Source organism: Schistocerca cancellata, chromosome 6, assembly GCF_023864275.1.
Source record: "Schistocerca cancellata isolate TAMUIC-IGC-003103 chromosome 6, iqSchCanc2.1, whole genome shotgun sequence".
NCBI classification, from domain to species: domain Eukaryota; kingdom Metazoa; phylum Arthropoda; class Insecta; order Orthoptera; family Acrididae; genus Schistocerca; species Schistocerca cancellata.
In genome coordinates this window covers 639,632,814-639,652,669 of record NC_064631.1, presented here as the reverse complement: position 1 = coordinate 639,652,669, position 19,856 = coordinate 639,632,814, and the positions used below count along the sequence as shown (strand labels likewise).

The 19,856-nt window shown below is 42.8% G+C and overlaps 1 protein-coding gene across 1 annotated transcript in view; it reads right to left on the bottom strand.

Annotated features, from left to right (window-relative positions):
• LOC126191244 (putative gustatory receptor 28b) overlaps positions 1-19,856 on the bottom strand; it is a 116,369-nt gene that overhangs the window by 6,653 nt on the left and 89,860 nt on the right. Inside the window, exons 3-4 of the mRNA XM_049932054.1 lie at positions 13,252-13,320; positions 8,183-8,272 (exon numbers count right to left, since the gene is read on the bottom strand). Coding sequence (XP_049788011.1) covers positions 8,183-8,272; positions 13,252-13,320 — 159 coding nt within the window. The remainder of the gene's footprint in view (positions 1-8,182; positions 8,273-13,251; positions 13,321-19,856) is intronic.

Here is a 19,856-nt window from a genome sequence, read left to right as displayed (position 1 = left end):
ACAGAGATTTAGGAACCAGGTTTTAAATTGTAAGGCATTTCCAGGGGCAGATGTGGATTCTGACCACAATCTATTGGTTATGAACTGTAGATTAAAACTGAGGAAACTGCCAAAAGGTGGGAATTTAAGGAGATGGGACCTGGATAAACTGAAAGAACAAGAGGTTGTACAGAGTTTCTGGGAGAGCATAACGCAACAATTGACAGCAATGGGGGTAAGAAGTACAGCAGAAGAAGAATGGGTAGCTCTGAGGGATGAAATAGTGAAGGCAGCAGAGGATCAAGTAGGTAAAAAGACTAGGGCTAGTAGAACTCCTTGGGTAACAGAAGAAATATTGAATTTAATTGATGGAAGGAGAAAATATAAAAATGCAGTTAATGAAGCAGACAAAAAGGAATACAAACGTCTCAAAAATGAGACCGACAGGAAGTGCAAAATGGCTAAGCAGGGATGGCTAGAGGACAAATGTAAGGATGTAGAGGCTTATCTCACTAGGGGTAAGATAGATACTGCCTACAAGAAAATTAAAGATACTTTTGGAGAAAAGAGAACCACTTGTATGAATATCAAGAGCTCAGATGGAAACCCAGTTCTAACCAAAGAAGTGAAAGCAGAAAGGTGGAAGGAGTATATAGAGGGTCTATACAAGGGCGATGTACTTGAGGACAATATTATGGAAGTAGAAGAGAATGTAAATGAAGATGAAATGTAAGATACGATACTGTGTAAAGAGTTTGACAGAGCACTGAAAGACCTGATTCGAAACAAGGCCCCGGGAGTAGACAACATTCCATTAGAACTACTTACGGCCTTGGGAGAACCAGTCCTGACAAAACTCTACCATCTGGTGAGCAAGATGTATGAGACAGACGAAATACCCTCAGCCTTCAAGAAGAATATAATAATTCCAATCCCAAAGAATGCAGGTGTTGACAGATGGGAAAATTACCGAACTATCAGTTTAATAAGTCACAGCTGCAAAATACTAACACGAATTCTATACAGACGAATGGAAAAACTGGTAGAAGCCGATCTCGGCAAGATCACTTTGGATTCCGTAGAAATATTGGAACACGTGAGGCAATACTGACCTTACGACTTATCTTAGAAGAAAGATTAAGGAAAGGCAAACCTACGTTTCTAGCATTTGTAGACTTAGAGAAAGCTTTTGACAATGTTGACTGGAATACTCTCTTTCAAATTCTAAAGGTGGTAGGGGTAAAATACAGGGAGCGAAAGCCTAATTACAACTTGTGCAGAAACCAGATGGCAGTTATAAGAGTCGAGAGACATGAAAGGGAAGCACTGGTTGGGAATGGAGTGAGACAGGGTTGTAGCCTTTCCACAATGTTATTCAATCTGTATATTGAGCAAGCAGTAAAGCAAACAAAAGAAAATTTCGGAGTACGTATTAAAATCCATGGAGAAGAAATAAAAACTTTGAGGTTCGCGGATGACATTGTAATTCTGTCAGAGACAGCAAAGGACTTGGAAGAGCAGTTCAACGGAATGGACAGTGTCTTAAAAGGAGGATATAAGATGAATATCAACAAAAGCAAAACGAGGATAATAGAATGTATTCGATTTAAGTCGGGCGATGCTGAGGGAATTAGATTAGGAAATGAGACACTTGAAGTAGTAAATGAGTTTTGCTATTTGGGGAGCAAAATAACTGATGATGGTCGAAGTAGAGAAGATATAAAATGTAGACTGGCAATGGCAAGGAAAGCGTTTCTGAAGAAGAGAAATTTGTTAACATCGAGTATATATTTAAGTGTCTGGAAGTCGTTTCTGAAAGTATTTGTGTGGAGTGTAGCCATGTATGGAAGTGAAACATGGACGATAAATAGTTTGGACAAGAAGAGAATAGATGCTTCCGAAATGTGGTGCTACAGAAGAATTCTGAAGATTAGATGGTTAGACCACATAACTAATGAAGAGGTATTGAATAGAATTGGGGAGAAGAGGAGTTTGTGGCACAATTTGACGAGAAGAAGGTACCGGTTGGTAGGACATGTTCTGAGGCATCAAGGGATCACAAATTTAGCATTGGAGGGCTGCGTGGAGGGTAAAAATCGTAGAGGGAGACCAAGAGATGAATACACTAAGCAGATTCAGAAGGATGTATGTTGCAGTAGGTACTGGGAGATGAAGAAACTTGCACAGGATAGGGTAGCATGGAGAGCTGCATCAAACCAGTCTTAGGAACGAAGACCACAACAACAACAACAACAACTGCACGAATATGTAATAAAAAGTGGGGTTCCTATTTAAAAAAACGCTGTTGGTATCGGTTTGACCTATGGCAGCGCCATCTAGTGGACCAACCATAGCGCCATCTGGTTTCCCCCTTCAAGCTAGACGAGTTTCATTCTTTGTAGTTTTTTCGTTTGCTACTTATTTCGTGAGATATTTGACCAGGTCACTGTCAATGGACCTCGCTGTGTAAGTGTCGATGATGAGTGCTGTGAAGGACACAGCGTAATGAGCAAATGACACAGCCTTAATCCGACCTCATTGCAGATCTCCATTTGACAGGTTGGTCGAATCGTGAAATAGCAGAATTGGGTACATTTGGATGTGATAGTGGACTGCCTAGGCAGACATACTGCAGTTGACTACAACAAAGGTAGATTACCATACTGTGCACCGAACACAATGTAATCCATTCACATCTGCGTCTGACATCCAAGAATAGATGATGGACTGCCTGCAATATTCAGTGTAATCCCGCCCGATTGGTTGAAGTATAGCAGCAGCCAGACGAGGGTATTACCACCCCTTGCGTAGGGTGCCAATAACACCACAAAACAAACAGCTGCATCTGGAGTGTTTGCTGTGACGTGGAGGCATGGAGTGCTGATGGAATGCGTCGCAATGCTTTCACTGATGAATCACGGATCTAAATTACTCCGGATGACCTTCATATGCGAGTATGACGGTGACTTGGGAAAGATCCCTTTCTTCCAATGTATTGGAGAGAAGCAGCGCCATGCTGTGGGAAGCCATGGTGAATCACTTCAGTTCCCAGCTGGTAGTAATTAAGGGAATTCTCATGGCAGAATGGTATATCATGGAAATACTGTGTCCTCATGATTTATCTGTCGAGGTGCCATTTTTCAGCAGAACAATACAAGAATATCTTCAGATCGGTCCCCAACAGAACGTATGTGGAACCAACTCTGACGTCACCTTTCTCAGTGTCAGTACCACGGATATCAACAGCAGTTGTTGGCAAGGTCGCCTCGCGAGAGGATAAAACACCCCTTTGTGATGTCCTTCCCAGTCGAATCAGTATAGAAGGATGCAACGTTGTACTGCTTAGTGGTTTCATACTGCCAACTTCCTGATAACTCTGTGTTGTAATCACTGAAATAACATCAGATACCATCTGAATTTGTGAAATTTTATTTCGTTCCCTCCTCCCCTTCCAGGTGCTTCACTTCCTTTCACGCAGTGTATTTTACTCGTGACAAAGAATCATTTGGAGCAAGTGATCCATCCCAGAAAGTTGCCTCTTTTAATTAAGAGTTTGGCGGAAATTAAGCCAATGAAACGAAATGCAGTGAGCGGATTGTGTGGAATCCTCGCACTGTCTGAACTTCGAAGCTGGATCAGTACATGGTTGTAGCAGTCCACAGCAGAATGCTTCGCCCTAGAAGTAAGCATCGGACTTAGGACGACAGATTAGTTGGCACTGATGCCTGCTAGTGAGCGATCATGGATCATAACTTCCTGGAAATTCTACTGTCTTGTAGAATTCACGCCACGACGAGTCGCCGCTGTCATCGGAATGAAAGGCGTGCTACACACTTCTATGGCCGCTTCACCGATTCAGTTGCTCACCTGAGCACTTTTTTCGGCAATTACAGCTTGTGCTTGGTAATGTTGCGCGTTATTTACACAACTTCCCCAGTCTGACAAAGGTGACAAGCTACACGTAGAGCATGAAACTTTTATTGAACAGACATCTTCGTCTACGTTTATACCCCACAAGCCAGACTCCGTTTTGTGCAGGAGTACAAATAGTGAAACTGTATGGATCATTTCCCATCACACCCACAGATTTATCTAATTTTAGCACTTTCGTTAGTACATGGGGTGTATGTTTGCAGAAAGTAGTGTGCTATTCTCCTACCACCAACTTAATGGCTGTTGTTGTTGTTGTCTTCAGCCCAGAGACTGGCGTGATACAGCTCTCCATGCTTCTCTATCCTGTGCAAGCTTCATCTTCAAATAACTACTGCAACCTACATCCTTCTGAATCTGCTTAGTGTATTCATCTCTTGGTCTCCCTCTAAGATTTTTACCTTCCAAGCTGCCCTCCAGTACTAAATTGGTAATTCCGTGATGCCTCAGAACTTCCTACCAACCGATCCCATCTTCTTGTCAAGTTGTGCCAGAAATTCCTCTTCTCCCCAATCCTATTCAGTACCTCCTCATTAGTTACGTGATCTACCCATCTAATCTTCAGTATTATTCTGTAGCACCGCATTTCACTTTTAGAAAAAAATCCTGACACTTAAATCTGTACTCGATGTTAATTAATTTCACTTCTTCAGAAATGCTTTTCTTGCCATTTCCAGTCTACATTTTATATCCTCTCTACTTCGGCCGGCCGGCCGGAGTGGCCGTGCGGTTCTAGGCGCTACAGTCTGGAGCCGAGTGACCGCTACGGTCGCAGGTTCGAATCCTGCCTCGGGCATGGATGTGGGTGACGTCCTTAGGTTAGTTAGGTTTAATTAGTTCTAAGTTCTAGGCGACTGATGACCTCAGAAGTTAAGTCGCATAGTGCTCAGAGCCAGTAATATGACTGCCAGTACTTCGGCCATCATCAGTTATTTTGCTCCCCAAATAGCAAAACTCCTTTACTACTTTAAGTGTCTCATTTTCTAATCGAATTCCCTCAGCATCACCCGACTTAATTCGACTACATTCCATTATCCTCGTTTTGCTTTTGTTGATGTTCATCTTATACCCTCCTTTCAAGACACTGTCCATTCCATTCAACTACTCTTCCAAGTCCTTTGCTGTCTCTGATAGAATTACAATGTCATCGGCAAACCTCAAAGTTTTTATTTCTTCTCCATGGATTTTAATACCTGCTCCGAATTTTTTCATTTGTTTCCTTTACTGCTTGCTCAATATACAGATTGAATACCATCGGGGATTGGCTACAGCCCTATCTCACTATCTTCCCAACCACTGCTTCCCTTTCATGAACCTCGACTCTTACAACTGCCATATGGTTTCTTTAGAAATTGTAAATAGCCTTTCGCTCTCTGTATGTGACTCCTGCCACCTTCAGAATTTGAAAGAGTACTCCAGTCAACATTGTCAGAAGCTTTTTTTAAGTGAGAAGAAAGGTCAGCGTTAGCCGCAATTTTGATCGTTTATTGACAGCAAAATCGATTTTCAGGCACATAGTTATTGTCTAGTCTACAAATGCTGGAAACGTAAGTTTGCCCTTCCTTAAACTATTTTTTAAGGTAAGTCGAGGGGACAGTATTGCCTCACGTGTTTCAACATTTCTGCGGAATCCAAACTGATCTTTTCCGAGGTCGGCTTCTACCAGTTTTTTCCATTCGTATGTAAAGAATTCGTGTTAACATTTTGCAGCCGTGACTTATTAAGCTGATAGTTCGGTAATTTTCACATCTGTCAACACCTGCTTTCTTTGGAGTTGGAATTATTATATTCTTCTTGAAGTCTGAGGGTATTTCGCTTGTCTCATACATCTTGCTCACCAGATGGTAGAGTTTTGTCAGAGCTTGTTCTCCCAAGGCTATCAATAGTTCTAATGGAATGTTGTCTACTACCGGGGCCTTTCTCCGACTTAGGTGTTTCAGCGCTCCATCAAATTCTTCACGCTGTATCATATCTCCCATTTCGTCTTCATTTACTTCCATTTCCAAAACATTGTCCTTAAGTATATCGCCCTTCCATCTTCCTGCTTCCCCTTCTTTGCTTAGAGCTGGTTATTATAAGTGGCTATTATAGTTTCAATGTTTCCTAACATTACTTCCCGGTGTGCATTCGGTTCATGATTGGACTGTGTGATGAAAAAAGGGAAGCACATACAATGGAAGGAGGAAAAGAAATGAATCTTCACGGGCTGAGAGCATGTGCGACGTTACATCAATGATGTTTCCTAACATTTCTTCCCGGTGTGTATTCGATTCATGATTGGACTGCGTGACGAAAAAAGGGAAGCACATAGAATGGAACGAGGAAAAGGAATGAACCTTCACGGGCTGAGAGCATGTGCGACTTTACATCAATGATGTTTCCTAACATTACTTCCCGGTGTGTATTTGATTCATGATGGGACTGCGTGACGAGAAAAGGGAAGCACATAGAATGGAAGGAGGAAAAGAAATGAACCTTCACGGGCTGAGAACATGTGCTACGTTACATCAATGATTACAATATCGAGTCAATGTTACAAAGAACTTGACATTATGGGCACGCATACTGGCACTGGGACGTAACTGATGTCCGAGCTAGTCCCACACATTCTCTATAGGGGCAGATATGGGGATCTTACTGGGAAAACATCAACATCACTCAGGCAGTTCATAGAGACCATTGTTCTGTTGGAAAGTGGCACCACGATACTTTCGCGTAACAGGTAAGACATGAGGACGCGGAATGCGCCTGACCTACTGTTGTGCCATCAGATTTCACTAAATTGCTATCAGGTATGATCTGAAACCGTACCCAATGCCCCCCCCCCCCCCCCCACACACACATACCTCAACGGCGAAAGGAATACTGCTTTGTCTCACCGAGCGAGGTGGCGCAGTGGTTAGCACATTGGACTCGCATTGGGGAGGACGACGGTTAATCCCGCGTCCGGCCATCCTGATTTAGGTTTTCCGTGATTTTCCTAAATCGCTCCAGGAAAATGACAAGATGGTTCCTGTGAAATGGCACAGCCGACTTCCTTCCCTAATCCGATGCTGCCTCCAAACAACCCAACCCAACCCAACTGCTTTGCCTCTCCAATACACTGGAAGAATAAAACACTTTCAGACATATTTGCAGATGTTAGTCATCCAGTATACTGCAGAACCATGATTCATCGCTGAAGACGATGCGCAGTTAATCAGCAGCCCATGCTTCCCATCCATGGCACCACTACAAATGCAGCCGTTCGTTCGCTTCGCGGTGTCAACGGCAGCCTACGCACGGAATGATAGTTTCTTAGTGCAGCTGTTGCTCGCCTGCCAGCACGGAATGATAGTTTCTTAGTGCAGCTGTTGCTCGCCTGCCAGCAACGGCGCAGGACGACCCAGATGCTGCAGGGAGACCATTACCTTTTCGTGAATGACACGTGCGGGTATGAAGGGGTTACGATGTGCCTGGTTCACGAAACGGCGACCCACCCTTGTTGTGGTCAGGTATTGTCGACCGGAACATTGACGGCAGGTATTATTGCTCTCATGTTCCCAACATTGGACGACAATCACATCCGAAAGTCTGAAAAATCTGGATATTGGACGATTCCACCAGCCGGCCAGGTGGAGATCGACAATGAATCCCGTTTAAAACTCTGTCAGGTGCTGATACAGCTGTCTCACCAGAGCATACACAGTCTCTGCTTGCTTCACAGGGAACAATCAACATCTAACGCTTTTCACGCCCCTTATTTAAGTTACCAGGCTTTGTAACAACACTCGAAACGAATAAAATGAATGCACTCTGGTGGCAGTTAGACCTACTGCTGAGAACTGGAACTCTAATCATTTACATATCCGCCGACGGTGTGTATGTGTACGAAGTTGTGTTTACATGCGGCCGTGTTTCCTGAGTGTTCCACTTAATTTGGCAGGTAGTGTATATTTGCGGCTTTAACGCGCCCAGACACGTTTTTACCATGACTAGGGGCGAACTGCATGTGTGTGTCAGGTATAGCTTGCAAAGAGACGGCAATTCTAGGTGCAGATTGCGAAGAGTGTGCAATACTTTAATTGCGTGCGAATGTCCTATGCTTAGCATGTCAGAAGACAGTATATGGATACAATATTTCAGAATTTTAATAAGACTTTCGTCCACCTACAGGAAACATGATTCCGTACTGTGAAACTTGATGTCGCTACGTTACTTAAAACAAACTCATTATGTACTCGAGGTTGCTGTTTTTAAAGCAAGATTAGTGTTGTGTATTTTTCATACTTACTGTAAAGAAAAAGGCAGCGTCTACAGAGAAGCAACCAAAACAGGTGAAACGTAGTTTCCGTGTAAGCAATTGCTTGGAGAACAGCAACAACTGCGGGAAAATTTAAGCATAACATGCAAATAGGAATGTAACGTGGCATGAATTGGTACGGTACATTAAAATTCTTATTTCAGTTCAATATTTTATTGTTAGATCAAGACAGTAAAGTTAAAAGAAGGTCTGTTCTTATTAAAATTGTAATGGAGAAATTTGGAACAATGTACTTTAATTGCGAACAACATTTTACTTTCTTACTTAGTGGTTCATTTATACATATTAACGAACTATCTTCCAAAGATTTATTTCACACCAAAATCGGTTTGCGTTTGTATACAGCGGACCTATGACATCTCCTTTATCACCTGTAAGCACCAAAATCACTGTATATTCAAAGAATATCATTCGCACGTGGGAAGAACGCCTGTCAGTAAACTTTTGCATGAGCTCTAATTTATCTGATTTTCTTGTCTTGGACAAGATGGTATATATTGGAGGAGTATAACGACGCGCGACATATCATGGAAACGAACACTCCCGACTTTCAATTGTTAATCTCTCGCTGACACCCAACGCCTGTCTCGTAGCTCCAGCTACTGAAGTTTGTTGATCACATCTGTATTACTCTCATGATCGTTGATTAACCTTATGACGAAACGTGCCACTTTTTGTTGAATCTTTTCTATCCCGTTTACTGATCCAACCTGGTGTCGGTCCCAGACTGATGAGAAGTAGTGTTAGTTCTGTAAGCCACTTCTTCCATGGATGATTTACAATTTGTTCCAGCGTAGCAAACATCAAGCGCCGGCCCGTCGGCCTGGAATTTTACAGCAGAGAGGACTGTGAGACGACGTCTGGCTAGGAAGACATCACGACAGGAGCGGCCCTAGAGAGCCCCAAATAAAGTATATGAGCCGCTCCGCCTGGCCGCAGTTGCACTAGAAGACGAGCTGTCATCCCAGCGTTTTAGCTGCAACTTATAAAGTATTGTGTTTGGCTTGCATTGAAACTGTGTACCAGAGGACCTTGATTATTTGCGTTTCGTCTTTTGGTTGTGATACCTCTTTGTAAATATCTTAAGCTAAGTATTGTCATTTCAGCTTACTGTAATGAACTCCATTAATAAGCATCTTGGGGTTGAAGCACTTTTCTTCCGTGTTTGCTTTAACAATACGTTTTTTTGGATAGGGTCCGCCTTCAGCAAAACACAATTTTGTTTTTTAACACTAACATGTTTCACTGCAGTTGCAGCATTTTCAGTGGGCTTTTATTTTTCTATTGAAGGTAAAGAGTGTTCTTTGCTCTTTTGTATACATGTAGCTAGTAGTTTTTAAATCGTAATTACAGATATTTGAAAAACACATAAATTACGAATTCATACCTTTTTATCACATGGTGTGGTTTTTCTGATGTGTTGTGTTTCTACAGTGACCGTTTTGTTGCACAGTTTGTCATCTGCAACCACTTATATCTTAAAGTAGATAAATTGTTTAAGCTCCCTAAACCTACTGTCACCCTCTCTCTCTCTCTCTCTCTCTCTCTCTCTCTCTCTCCCTTTTCACACACACCCAGACACACACAAAAAAATCCTAAAACCTACTGTCACACTCACTCTCTCTCTCCCCCTTCCTTTCTCCTTTCACACACACACACACACACACTCACTCACTCACTCACTCACACTCACAAACTGTCACACACGCACAAAAAATGTCCCTAAACCTACTGTCACCCTCCCTCCCTCTCTCTCTCTCTCTCTCTCTCTCTCTCTCTCTCTCTCTTTTCACACACATACACACAGACACACCAAAGAAGAAGGACAAAAAATCACAGACACCTCTAAAAGATTCAGAACAACCGCCAGGAACAGCTTCAACTGTTCCACTGTCAGTCATCTTGTTTTTACACCTTCAATTGTTCCACTGCCCGCCATGTTTGTTTTTACAGCTGGTAGAGCAGTGAAACAGTTACAGTGACAGTGACAGTGACTCAATATATATTGTTTGACAGTGATGAAGATGATTAAAAGGAAAATGTAAGTGAAACATTATGTAAATAGACACACACATAGAATTAAATAATTTCAGGTATAGAAACAACAAGTTTTCAAATTGTAATTTTGGCTTAAACAATTTTAAGGTATAACTGGTTGCAGATGACAAACTGTGCAACAAAACGGTCACTGTAGAAACACAACACATCAGAAAAACCACACCATGTGGTAAAAAGGTATGAATTCGTAATTTATGTGTTTTTCAAATATCTGTAATTACGATTAAAAAACTAATAGCTACATGTATACAAACAGCAAAGAACACTCTTTATCTTTAACAGAAAAATAAAAGCCCACTGAAGATGCTGCAAGCGCAGTGAAGCATGTTTAGGTTAAAAAACAAAATTGTGTTTTGCTAAAGGCGGACCCTATCCAAAAACATACGTCCATCAATAAGATTTGCTTGAATTGTTGCCTAGCTATCCGAGAAAGCAGATTCCTGGGCACCCTATACCAGACGAGTGGGCAGGACACGACAAATTTCCTTAATTTTCTCCCAGTCAGTCTCATCCTGACATCTTTTCCTACCTTTAGTTTTGTGTGGTCATTACATTTTGCATTACTGCGAACTCCAAGGTATTGTAATGCTGTTACTGTTTGCAGTGGCTTATCGCCAAGAGCGTAATCCAACAGTGAAGATTTCTTCTACTAATGACGCGCAATACGTTACGTGCAGGGACAACTGCCAGGTTCTGCATTAATCATCGATTCTCTGCAGTTCTTTCTGTATTTCGCTTACTGTAGTACTTGGAGTTGCTGCCAGGCTCAAGGAGCTTCTAAAGGTATCAACTACATCATTTATATACACACTGCTCGAAAGAATTAGGGGAACATGATTTCGGGCGTCTGCCATCCTCTACTGAGCAATAATTAAAGACTGGCTTCATTACCAAGTTAAACCTTTATTTTTACTTATTAGGTACACAACAAATGATCATTACATCCTCGGCCGTTTATATAAAAAGAAGTGATGTATTCGACAGGTGTAGAAAACAGAATGGAAACAATCATTCATCCCGTCATTCTGTCTGCTTTTCATTGGACTTTAAGAGCTTCACTTCATGTGCAGCCTGCGCTATTGTTTATCGCCACCTTACACCTATGTGGCATGCTCTGTATAAGCCACAGTGTGGAATCCGCTCCCATTCTTGAATGAGAGCCCATGAGATTTCTTGTAGCGACTGTGGTGGAACAGGACGACCACAAACACGCCTGTCAAGCAAGCAAGTCCCACAAATGGCGTTTAGGTCGGGACTCACCGTCGGCCATTCCATTACTTGAATGTCCACGCTGGGCCACGTGGGCCCTCGCATTGAAAGGGGTTCACTGCCGATACCACATGCGACATCCACCACATGGTCCAACTGGGTCTTTAAGGTGACCATGGACAATAACAGGATCTGTACGAAGCTCCCTCACACCACCAGTTAATCTTGGAAATCTGTCTATCTCCTGGACAAAATTGGAATGTATTGCTGACCACGGGCCTCCTCACACGAACACCGCTGTTACCTTGGGTCAGAAGATATCTGGACTTGCGTGGGAATAACACGTTTCGCCAGTGATGAAGTTGCCAGCTGACATGGAAATGACAGAACTGATTCATGTGTTCCTCTCATTCTTTTGAACAACGTATATTGAAAACACTAACGACCCTATAACACTAAGCTGTGGCACTGTCGAAATTACACGTACCATCTGTCGATTTCGTCCCATTTTGAGCAATGTATCGAGTTCTGTTTTCTAGAAAGTTCTGAATCCAGTCGAAAATCTGGTCCGATATTCGATAAGTTCGTATTTTATTCACTAAACGATAGTGCGCAGCTTTGTCTAATAGTTTCCAAGAGAAAAGGAAAACGCCATCAATATGGGCACAGTTAGCTGCTGCGTTCTGACGCACATGGACGTACGCACGTAACGAGCTATGTTTCCCCAGATCTCTGTTTTCTGTTTACGGAGCCTTTGATGATTTTTATAGAAAACATTTTAATGCCCAGAAAGCAAAAAAACATAGTTTTTCTGCAGACTGGCGTCAGCGATAACTCCCTGTAATTACGTGCATCTAGAATGTTACAAAGAGTGTACTGTTAAATCAACTTCTTAAAATGCACAAAAAAAAATCATAGACTGTTCTGCCCTTCTGCTCCACTGTCAGCGTTGTTCTACAACGCATTTGCTTTTGAACCTTTCGAGAGAGTCTTTCTCGTGGAGCAATATTTTTACTTCAATTTAATATAGTCATCCATTTCTAGTATCCATGAAAGTTTCTATATCATAAAGAATGTACTCTATGCATCAGGATGGGCGAGTAGAGGTATTAACAATGTTTGAATTAGAGTGCTGCGATTTAAAATGTTTCGCCACGTCCCTGAGTATTCCACAAAATCTGATTAACAATATGCACTATTAGGGATACAAAGCTAATGTGTGGATTCCGTGTCGACGTCTTTACTAAAAACGTTCACAAAGAGAAATTAGAAGTACGGCAACAGACAAAAAGAAATTAATAACTACGAAAAACGAAGAAAAATCACCATCTTGAAGCTCCATACAAAGTTTTTACTAATGTTTACGAAAATACGCAAATCACTTATCGTTGTAAATACATACGAACTTTAAGAGGGTAAGTCAATAATATATCAGTTCCCAAGCTGTGAAACATATTTGAGAACACAATACCCGATAACACGACGCAGCGCTTGATAAAAGAGTTGTGTTCTAAGCTATTAAATTTAGTACAGACCAATCTAATGGCCGTTAAATGAACCAGTGAATAAATTAAAATAAGGTTGACTTATTTGCCCGTTATAATATGGCACAATCACAGAAACTATCCCCTCGCAGAAAACCAGCTGTATTAAAATTTAAACTCATATAGAATGCGCTGTATTAGCAAAATTGGAATCAGAAATAAATTATTTGTAATTTTGTGAAATAACAAACGAAACCACACGTTAAAAAAATAAATTGTTATTCTTACCTTTTCTTTTGTCTCAGGAACCTTCGATTCGTTATAAGCCCTGTGGACGAATCCACCGCAGTTGTTAGCCTGCATATAGGAGAGAGTTTGTAACAGAGATATAAAGGAGTGCAGGGAAACAAAATGAAATTCAGGCACAGTCAACTCAATTATTATAAGCTCGCTATTATATGTCTTCAGTTTTATTTCACTCATTGAATTCATACCTACATCTTACCACGTATTTTTTACGTGTACTGCAACCTAAATCTTCAGTAACTCGTTAGCAACAATGTACGAGGGCTATTCAGAAAGTAAGGAAAGATTTGGCATTAAAAAAAACTACGTACAAGAAATACATTTTATTATATAAATCTGAAAGAGCGACTGGCATACTACTTTTCCACATAGTCACCAAACACATTGAGACACTTATCATAACGGTGGACAAGATTTGAAATACCTCCCTCGTAAAATTCTGCCGCCTGAGACTTCAGCCAGTGAATGACGCCCGCCTGGGGTTCCGCGTCGTCATCAAAGCGTTGCATTGCAAGCCATTTCTTCATCTTGGGAAACAAGTGGAAGTCGTTTGGTGCAATATCGAGGCTGTAGGACGGATGAGGGAAAATTTCCCTTTTGAATGAATTAAGGGGCTCTTTAGAGCGGTTTGCATGGAAGGTCGGGCGTTGTTGTGCAAAAACAAAATTTTGGACGTCGGCTTTCCTGGGCGTTTGTTTTGAACTACTCTTCTAAGGCTGCGAAAAGTTTGACAGTACAAGACAGAATTTATGGTTGCTTCACGTTCGAGAAAATCAATAAGAAGCACACCTTGCCTATCCCAAAACACTGTCGCCATCAACTTCCTCGCTGACAAGGACTGCAAACATTATCTTGATTTTTGGGGGGACCTTGTGTGCACCCACTCCATGGACTGTAATTTTGTCTCGCAATGGACGTGTTTGACCGAAGTTTCGTCACCGGTTACTATTCGATCCAGTAATGAATCACCATATTTGTGACAGACCTCCAAAAACGTCAACGTTGCCCCCCTGTTCTTTATGGTGCTCTGTAAGCATTTTGGGTACCCACCGTTCACAAAATTTGTGGTATCCTACCTTTTGAGTGTCAGTTTCAAACAACGAAGAACGTGAAACTTGTGGGAAAGAAAGCGAAAGCTCCGTTATTGTGAAGTGACAGTTTCCACGAATCGTTTCATCAACTTTAGCGACAAGATTGTCAGTCACAATGCTCGGGCGTCCACTCTTCTCTTCATCATGAACGTTGGTTCGGCCACTTTTAAACCGAATGCACCCTTTCCGGACGGAACATTCACTCATTACGTTGTTTCCGCACACGAAAGGTTTTGGGTTTTTCCGGCAACAAAAACCATATGACAGACAGCACCTCACAGCTTGCGGGATTTTCAATTGCAGCGCACATTTAAAATTCGAATATCAAAAACCAGACGCGCAGAGACGTTCCCGCTGTCACGGATGGATTCCGATTGAGCTGCCGAGCACGTACATACCAAAATATACGCGATCGGCGCGCGCCTGGCGGCGTCAGACGGAAACGTTCCTGAACAGCCCTCGTATGACGTTTGTCTGTCTCTACAATAAGCCTTATCCCCTTACCGCTCCTCATAGAGTCTACTTAACCACTCGCCAGTACCTTTGCGTGTTTATTGTTAACTTATACACTACTGGCCATTAAAATTGCTACACCACGAAGACGACGTGCTACAGACGCGAAAATTAACCGACAGGAAGAAGATGCTGTGATATGCAAATGATTAGCTTTTCAGAGCATTCACACAAGGTTGGCGCCGGTGGCGACACCTACAACTTGCCGACATGAGGAAAGTTTCCAATCGATTTCTCATACACAAACAGCAGTTGACCGGCATTGCCTGGTGAAACGTTGTTGTGATACCTCGTATAAGGAGGAGAAATGCGTACCACCACGTTTCCGACTTTGATAAAGGTCGGATTGAAGCGTTTCGCGATTGTGGTTTATCGTATCGCGACATTGCTGCTCGCGTTGGTCGAGATCCAATGACAGCAGAATATGGGATCGGTGGGTTCAGGAGGGTAATACGGAACGCCGTGCTGGATCCCAACGGCCTCGTATCACTAGCAGTCGAGATGACAGGCATCTTATCCGCATGGCTGTAACGGATCGTGCAGCCACGTCTCGATCCCCGAGTCAACAGATGGGGACGTGTGCAATACAACAACCATCTGCGCGAACAGTTTGACGACGTTTGCAGCAGCATGGACTATCAGCTCGGAGGCAATGGCTGCGGTTACCCTTGACACTGCATATCAGACAGGAGCGCCTGCGACGGTGTACTCAACGACGAACCTGGGTGCACGAATGGCAAAACGTCATTTTTTCGGATGAACCCAGATTCTATTTACAGCTTCATGATGGTCGCATCCGTGTTTGGCGACATCGCGGTGAACGCACATTGGAAGCGTGTGTTCGTCATCAAATGGCTCTGAGCACTATGGGACTTAACTTCTGAGGTCATCAGTCCCCTATTTAAACTTAACTAACCCAAGGACATCACACACATCCATGCCCGAGGCAGAATTCGAACCTGTGACCGTAGCGGCCGTGCGGTTCCACATTGTAGCGCCTAGAACCGCTCGGCCACTCATGCCGGCTGTATTCGTCATCGCCATATTGGCGTATCACCCGGCATGATGGTATGGGGTGCTATTGGTTACACGTCTCGGTTACCTCTTGTTCGCATTGACGGCACTTTGAACAGTGGACGTTACATTTCAGACGTGTTACTACCCGCGGCTCTACCCTTCAGTCGTAGCCTGCGAAACCCTACATTTTAACTGGATAATGCACGACCGCGTGTTGCAGTCCTGTACGGGCCTTTCTGGATACGGAAAATGTTGGACTGCTGCTCTGGCCATCACATTCTCCAGATCTCTCACCAACTGAAAACGTCTGGTCAATGGTGGCAGAACAACTGGCTCGGCACATTACGCCAGTCACTACTCTTTTGAACTGTGGTATCGTGTTGAAGCTGCATGGGCAGCTGTACCTATACACGCCATCCAAGCTCTGTTTGACTCAATGCCCAGCCGTATCAAGGCCGTTATTACGGCCAGAGGTGGATGTTCTGGGTATTGATTTCTCAGGATCTACGCACCCAAATTGCGTGAAAATGTGATCACATGTCAGTTCTAGTACAATATATTTGTCCAATGAATACCCGTTTATCACCTGCATTCCTTCTTGGTGTAGCAACCAGTGAAAGGTGGCTACACTGAGTCACAGCGCCAGAGATTGCGCCAGAGAGTATTATTCAGCCGCCTCCACAGGCACTAGTTGTTCAGAAGCGGTGGTTGAGAGTGCTTGTGGAGATGTTGCAGTAGCGTGTCGTTATTGAGAATATCCCATGGAGAGTGCTTGTTCAGATATTGTCATATTGCTTTGATGGACTAGAGTGTACTTTTCGTCAATATATATGAAGGTAAAAATTCCTTTTTTTATTATTTAAATGTCTTAAACAATATTGCCTCTTGGTCACAGGTTCAGTCAACAAAGCATCTGGCTCGTGTTCTTGTATTAGACTGTATTTCTGGTTTCTATGTGCAATTTTAGTATTTCAGTTTTATTTAATTAATTCAGTCTAAATGGTATCTAAAATATCTTGTCTTTTTGAGGAAGTACCGTGCCAGATGCGTACGTTGAATCACACTTCCACACACAGAACAGTTACATTTGTGTTTTGTTGGTTTGTAGGTTTATAGTTGCTGGGGACTTAATTAATTAATTGTGTTAACGGAAGTTTTGTTTCATTCTTTGTTGTTATTCTATGGAGTCAGATTGCGTATTAATACTACTCAGGGCCAACCGGTTACGAGACTGCGTAACCGGACAGACAGTAAAAATTATTTGCCCCCATGCACCAGTAGTGTAAAAAGTGTGACTCTGGCCTCAAGTTGAAGGTTGGTTCCAACACCTCAGTTATTTTCTGGGCGTCATCCTATTGCTGTGGCCTTGAAATCCTCGGACCTTTCCTTAGTGATTTACGCAGCCACACACGGTTTGACGTGAAATCTCAACCACGTGCAACAGGCCATTTATTCATCCACGTACTTCATAGCCGGAGGGGAGTGAAGCAGTTTCAGAAAAACCCCGAAGACAGACAGAGCTTCAGCTCTGGGCCTTGTAATGGTGATACTAGTAGTGACAGTGGCAGGATCAATAGCCATACTCAGCCACGGATCACTTTTACAAGGATTGACAGGTTGACGGAGGAGATAGAGAAGATCCAAAGAAGAGCGGCGCGTTTCGTCACAGGGTTATTTGGTAACGTGATAGCGTTACGGAGATGTTTAGCAAACTCAAGTGGCAGACTCTGCAAGAGTTTAGCTTGCTCGCCAGGTTTCGAGAGGGTGCGTTTATGGATGAGGTATCGAATAAATTGCTTCCCCCTACTTATACCTCCCGAGGAGATCACGCATGTAAAATTAGAGAGATTAGAGCGCACGGAGGCTTTCAGACAGTCGTTCTTCCCGCGAACCATACGCGACTGGAACAGGAAAGGGAGGTAATGACAGTGGCACGTAAAGTGCCCTCCGCCACACACCGTTGGGTGGCTTGCGGAGTATAAATGTAGATGTAGATGTAGATGGATTGTGGACATGTTATATTAGGTGGCTGAGAACATAAAAATTAATTTTTGTATACAACCATTAAAACACAATTTTGTTTTCAACAGGCTGGCCGGTGTGGCCGAGCGGTTCTAGGCGCATCAGTCTGGAACCGCGCGACCACTATGGTCGCAGGTTCGAATCCTGCCTCGAGCATGGATGTGTGTGATGTCCTTAGGATAGTTAGGTTTAAGTAGTTCTAAGTTCTAGGGGACTGATGAACTCAAATGTTAAGTCCCATAGTTCTCAGAGCCATTGGATCCATGTTTTTTTTTTTTTTTTTTTGTTTTCAACAGGATGGGTAGTCGGCTGTGCCTCTATAAAAGAAACTAGTCTGCCATTTGCAGTAATTTAGATAAACAATGGAAAACGTTAAAGCAGGATGGACATATGGTGATCAGAACCACCATCCTCCAGAATACAAGACCAGTCGGTTAATAATGGTGCAAACATGTTCTAAAGTGAATCTGTGGCTTTACTGTTACTCAGTGGGTCAATGTGGCATATTGACGGCATCTTTTACTACCGTTTAAAATGTCCTGAGACCTACGGTAGACCTCTGATATTACTTAAATTTTGAAAAAAAATCGTCAGCAAAGGCAACCGAAGACGTAGGGAGTCGCTTAAGTTCTGCCAACTTAGAAAAAAGAGTCGGAAACTGTCCTTAATAAGCGTAAGAATCAGCAATGATCAACGGTATAAGAATTCAAAAGGCAATGACAAACACTAAATTAAATAAACGTAATTTGTATTCAAATGGTTCTGAGCACTATGGGACTTAACTTCTTTGGTCATCAGTCCCCTAACTTAGAACTTAGAACTACTTAAACCTAACTAAGCTAAGGACATCACACACATCCATTCCCGAGGCAGGATTCGAGCCTGCGACCGTAGCGGTCGCGCGGGTCCAGACTGTAGCGCCTAGAACGGCTTGGCCACTCTGGCCAGCCATTATTTGTATTCGAAAGACATGTAGCCTTATCTGAAAAACTGTCATGATGATCTCTGCATTGGCAAAAAAAAAAGCCAGATTAGTCCACCAGTCGAATTTCCGAGAGAGAAATGCAAAGGGAGGTGACCATGCCAATAACGTTGGATAACGAACGAAAGGGTAACGTCCTACGAGATGGTGCGTGTAATGTCAAATTGGAATATGGTAGGAGAGCTAGAAAATTTGCAAAAGAAACTGCAATTGTTCAGTATAAATATAGCGGTGGTCTGTGAAGCGAAATTTGGAAATAACGTAAGGTTTTATCGTCAGACAAATATCCGGTAACATCATCAGCAACAGAAAATGGTGTAACCGAAGTAGGATTCGTCATCAGTAGCAAAGTAGTTAAGAGAATGAGTTACTTTGAGCAATTCAGTGAGAGAGTTGTTCTCATCGTAATTGACAGCAAATCGTCGACAACGACTATAGTTGATACGCTATCATGGGCAGTGATCAGTTAAAACATCTGGACTGAGAGGCCATGGTCAGTATACAAAACTATTTCCTGACGTTTCGTCTCAGACTGCGTGAGACAGGTTCAGAAGTAGAACGGTATCTGCATCAAGCGCTAGAGATGTCTCCACAATTACAGTGATGCATTAAAAAAAAAAAAAAAAAAGGATGGGGCCCATCCACGCCCACACCAACGTGGTGACCAAACCAAAAGTTCTACTGTCACCTCCGTAAACATGTTAGTTTTTGAATCAGGCGTCACAGGATGCGGGCTGTGATGTTGTCCATGAGTCTGGGTAAGATTACTCATTAACATGGTCCATCAGGAGACAGAAGTGGTCGAAAACGATTGAAGGGTAGCGGTTGTAAAGGCAGAGGAAAAAAGTGCCAAGGCAAGAGCCAAGGGAAAAAAAAAACTCTGCGACAGTAGGGCGGGTAGTAAGGGCAGTAGCGGCTTGTTATCTGCGACAGTGTATGCAAGGTGTGGTTGTGTTAGTTCG